Source organism: Candoia aspera, chromosome 4 (assembly GCF_035149785.1).
Source record: "Candoia aspera isolate rCanAsp1 chromosome 4, rCanAsp1.hap2, whole genome shotgun sequence".
NCBI lineage: Eukaryota > Metazoa > Chordata > Lepidosauria > Squamata > Boidae > Candoia > Candoia aspera.
Window position 1 is genome coordinate 103,699,638 of NC_086156.1, and position 5,350 is coordinate 103,704,987.

At 41.5% G+C, this 5,350-nt stretch overlaps 1 protein-coding gene across 1 annotated transcript; it reads right to left on the reverse strand.

The window, feature by feature from the left end:
• Positions 1 to 951, reverse strand: LOC134497410 (olfactory receptor 10AG1-like). The gene has a single exon (XM_063303067.1). The coding sequence runs from the start codon at positions 949 to 951 to the stop codon at positions 1 to 3; it is 951 nt and encodes a 316-aa protein (XP_063159137.1).
• Positions 952 to 5,350: the final 4,399 nt, after the last annotated feature.

Here is a 5,350-nt window from a genome sequence, read left to right on the forward strand (position 1 = left end):
TTACCTAAAGAAGATCCATATCCTTGCTACTGATTTCTTGAAAGCAGCTCTTATCTCTTTATTCCTCAAACTGTAAATAATGGGGTTCAAAGTTGGGGTCACTACTGTGTAGAGCAGGGAAAGAATCCTGTTATTGTCCATGGAATATGCTGTGTTGGGTTGAATGTAGGTAATAATGATGGTTCCGTAGTAAAGGAAGACCACAGTGAGATGTGAGGAGCAGGTGGAAAATGCTTTGCTCCTGTTCTTGGCCACCGGCATCCTGAGAATAGAGGAGATGATGAGGATGTAGGAAAAGAAGATGAGCAAAAGGGGTACCAGGACAAATACCACGGTTATAGTGACAGTGGCCACTTCATTTTGGTATGTATTGGTGGAAGCCAGTCTCAGAACAGGCATAATATCACAGAAGAAATGGAGAATTCTATTTGACCCACAGTAGGGAAGGGTAAATATTGTAATAAATTGCCCCAAACCCACCAAAATCCCAAAGGCCCAGGAGGTGGCAGCAAGCTTAGCACACTCCTTGTAGTTCATGATGTAGGGGTATTGCAAGGGCTTGCAAATGGCAACATAGCGGTCATATGCCATGGCACAAAGAAGACAACACTCTGTGACACCAAAGAGAAGGAAGAAACACATTTGACATCCACAGCCCCAAAAGGAAATAGTCTGTTTCTCTGATAACAAATTCACTAGCATCTTTGGGCTGATGGATGAGGTGTAGCCAGTTTCCAGACAGGACAAGTTCCAGAGGAAGAAGTACATTGGGGTATGGAGGGTAGGACTGAGACAGATGAGGATCAAAATCAGGCTGTTGCCCATCAAGGCCATGAAGTAGAACATTAGAACCAGGCAAAACAGAAGTTCTCGCATAGTCTTGAAATCTGAGAAGCCCTGCAGGACAAACTCTGTCAGACAGGACTGGTTGTCTCTTTTCCATGGTATCATCCAGATTGAAGCCTGGGAACACAAGAGGAATGTTAAACAAATAATTAATGAATTCTTACTAAAAATTATTAGCAATTAAATAGGCTTCTCACACTAGGGGCCTACTTACCTGCCGCTTACTTCATGTTTACTCAGAAGTAGTAAATTGGATCAAGTCTTTCAAAAGAGGAAAGGAAGACTGCAATTTTAATCTAGTGTCCTATGCTTTTTGTCTCTGATTTTATCATCTTAGTGAATCACACAACTATTCTAGAATCCTTTCTCCGAAGTGATTTGGCAGAATTTTCAATGGTCAAAATTTAAATATGGCCTCTTGAATTTTGGGAAAATGCTTGATTTTAATGTCCTACCCTCTTTATTTATGTTTTCTTTCTTTCTTTATTATTTCATGGATTCTGGATGTAGTAAAAATTCAGTAATACTTAGCTTCATTACTGAGTTTAGGACAGATGTATGATTTGGAGGGACCAAACTTCTATAATTGTCTTGTTTATTATTTCAGGGATTCTGTCAATAATAAGAATTCAATAAGAATTAAGCCCAATTTTATTGATTTCCTTTGAATTGAATAATTTACATACCTGAAACTGTGCACTGAGATTCTGACTGGCAGTCCTAGAATCCACACGTAACTAGAAGATTGCAGGTCAAGAAAACTGATTTAGGATGAAAGCAGCTCAATTTCCCATTAAATGCAATTTGTTTTCATCAAAGATCAGTCATTCCTGTTAGGTAAAGAATGTCTTTTTCCATCTATACAGAACATCGACATGTCCAGAAATTTCAGGCTTCATCTCTCCCAAGCTCGAAAGAATCAAATACCAACGCATAAGTGAAAAGCTAACAACAAAACTTTTTTAATGTTCCACCAAACTTGAATTAAAAAATAAAACTTCTTTTCATGAAGTTGCACACCGGGAGGAACAAAACCACCGAACATGACCTTAGACTAATTACAAGGTATTGGTCTTACTTTATGAGTCATTTTCTGGTGTTTTTTATATAGATGGGATATTTCTTCTTAAGGACAACTGGAAACACTGTGATATTCCCTGGCAATTTTAGTTCTTGAAGACTCCTCTGCTGTACATGAGTCTTCATGTAGTTTTTCTTTTGGAAAACAATATTTGATATAATGTAGGCTGTTTACATCAGCTGACATCAATAAGTTTGAAGGAACCACTGGACTCCTAGAGGATCTAAAATTCCAGAGAGACTAGAAGACTTTTTCCTTAACAAGGTCTCATGATGGAAGCCCATCCGGGGATTTGGTAAACACCAGAGGACAACCTGGATCTTGGAGGAAGCATTCCTTACAGCAGAGTTAGGAAACCTATTGACTTCAGATGCTGGATATTTTGGTTTACAACTCATAATTCTCTGATCATTTGCCATGCTGGCTTGTTTTATAGGAATTGTAGTCCAAAAGATCATGCCTTCAGTGGCATAATTGATATCGTCACTACACTTCCATAACTACATGGAAAATATTTGGGAGAAACACCATTTCAATATCTCTCCTCTTCCCTGAGCTCCAGAAATGCCAGTTTATTTTCAGTTCCATTCACATTTCTTCCCTATCTTCAGATCTCACACAATTTGAATCTCAAACAGTGTCGTTTGTTCATAATTAAACTATTCATGTTGTTGATTAAACTCTAGTGACTCATCTAGAACCTCATATAGTGTCCTAACAGTCAGGAAACACGCTGAGACGATGGTTAGTTCTCTATGTTTATTGCTGTTAATGAGACAGAATCCTAACAAACTGAAGAAGCGTGGGAAAAACCCAGACAGATAAACCGCAAAAGCTAAGGCGGGTCTGATCTGTGTCTCTTTGAATGGCTGCTTAATTCCTCAGTACTACGCATGCGTTTTGCCACCTGGATAGGGGCCCCCTCCTGCTCGCCATCAGTATCACGACATATGGGCAGATGTTGAAACTGAAATTATAAGCAAATCAATCAATCCTGGCTTTAGTAATCATAAGAGTGCATGACTTGCTATTCCTGTGACAGCAGTTCTATCATTTTAGAAATTGAGGCTGCCCCACAGGCTGCCCCATCCAGCCAAGATTCTAAGCAGGTCACATCATAAAACAATATATCACAAATATATATTAAAATATTCCCCATAGTTAATTAGGTAACGAAGACAGCCAGAGAGACGACCTTGGCGAACGTATTCAGAAATGGTTACAAAAGCAAAAGGATGCTTTAAGCCCAGGCCTTTTTGCTTCAAGATCCATCAGTAAACCAGCTGTTCTTGAAAACCCTCCTGAAGTTTTGTTAGATGAAGGGGCACTCAGGAAGCCCTCACTGGGACCTCTTGCCATTGTCCCACTGGCAAGGGCCTTGGTAACAGCTCTCCACCAAGCACACCTCTGCTGGTGGTGACTGAGGGGTGTATACTGCAGAACCAGTTAGCCAGCTAATGCCCCCACTAAGCAGGACCATTTCTGAGTGCAGCCAAGGGTGTTGCCAGCCCTTATGGGGATTTGGGTGGCTTATAAATTTAATAAAGTATTACTGTTGGTTGCACAGTCAACCATTTAGACTGGGTTTGGCATTTTTGTCCACCTATTGAGTCTTCCCCTTCAGCAAAGGATCGTTACCTTGTCATGGTGCTGGAGCTTGAGCACCTCAACTATGCCATGAGCTAAACCGTGAAGGGCCACCCAAGACGGGAAGGTCATGATAGAGAGCTCAGACTAAATGCGATCCCTGGGGAAGGTAATGGCAACCCACCCCAGTATTCTTGCCGTGAAAACTAAATGGATCAGTACAACCAGAGATATGTCGGTATACCATTGGAAGATGAGACCCCCAGGTCGGAATATGGTCAAAATGCTACTGGGGAGGAACAGAGGATGAGTTCAATTAGCCCCAGACGTGATGACGCAGCTAGCTCAAAGCCGAAAGGATGGCTAGTGGCCGACGGTGCTGGTGGTGAATGGCGAATCCGATGTTCTAAGGATCAACACACCATTGGAACCTGGAATGTAAGATCTATGAGCCAGGGCAAATTGGATGTGGTTATTGGTGAGATGTCAAGATTAAAGATAGACATTTTGGGCATCAGTGAACTGAAATGGACTGGAATGGGCCACTTCACATCAAATGACCACCAAATCTACTACTGTGGACAAGAGGACCACAGAAGAAATGGAGTAGCTTTCATAATTAATATTAAAGTGGCTAAAGCAGTGCTCGGATACAATCCAAAAAACGATAGAATGGTCTCAATTCGAATTCAGGACAAGCCATCTAACATCACAGTGATCCAAATATACGCCCCAACCACAGATGCTGAAGAAGCTGAAGTAGAGCAGTTCTATGAGGATCTGCTGCACCTACTGGAAAACACGCCTAAAAGAGATGTTATTTTCATCATGGGAGACTGGAATGCTAAGGTGGGCAGTCAAATGACACCTGGAATTACAGGTAAGTATGGCCTGGGTGAACAAAACGAAGCAGGACATAGGCTGATAGAATTTTGCCAAGACAACTCAATGTGCATAACAAACACTCTCTTCCAGCAACCTAAGAGACGGCTTTATACATGGACTTCCCCAGATGGACAACACCGAAACCAGATTGACTACATCCTTTGCAGCCAAAGGTGGTGGACATCTATACAGTTGGTAAAAACAAGACCTGGAGCTGACTGTAGTTCAGATCACGAACTTCTTCTTGCACAATTTAGGATCAGACTAAAGAGATTAGGGAAGACCCACAGATCAGCTAGATATGAGCTCACTAATATTCCTAAGGAATATGCAGTGGAGGTGAAGAATCGATTTAAGGGACTGGACTTAGTAGATAGGGTCCCAGAAGAACTATGGACAGAAGTCCGCAACATTGTCCAAGAGGCGGCAACAAAATATATCCCAAAGAAAGAGAAAACCAAGAAGGCAAAATGGCTGTCTGCTGAGACACTAGAAGTAGCCCAAGGAAGAAGGAAAGCAAAAGGCAACAGTGATAGGGGGAGATATGCCCAATTAAATGCAAAATTCCAGAGGTTAGCCAGAAGAGATAAGGAATTATTTTTAAACAAGCAATGCGCGGAAGTGGAAGAAGACAATAGAACAAGAAGGACAAGAGACCTCTTCCAGAAAATTAGGAACATCAGAGGTAAATTCCAGGCAAAAATGGGTATGATCAAAAACAAAGATGGCAAGGACCTAACAGAAGAAGAAGAGATCAAGAAAAGGTGGCAAGAATATACAGAAGACCTGTATAGGAAGGATAACAATATCGGGGATAGCTTTGACAGTGTGGTCAGTGAGCTAGAGCCAGACATCCTGAAGAGTGAGGTTGAATGGGTCTTAAGAAGCATTGCTAATAACAAGGCAGTAGGAGACGATGGCATCCCAGCTGAACTGTTCAAAATCTTGCGA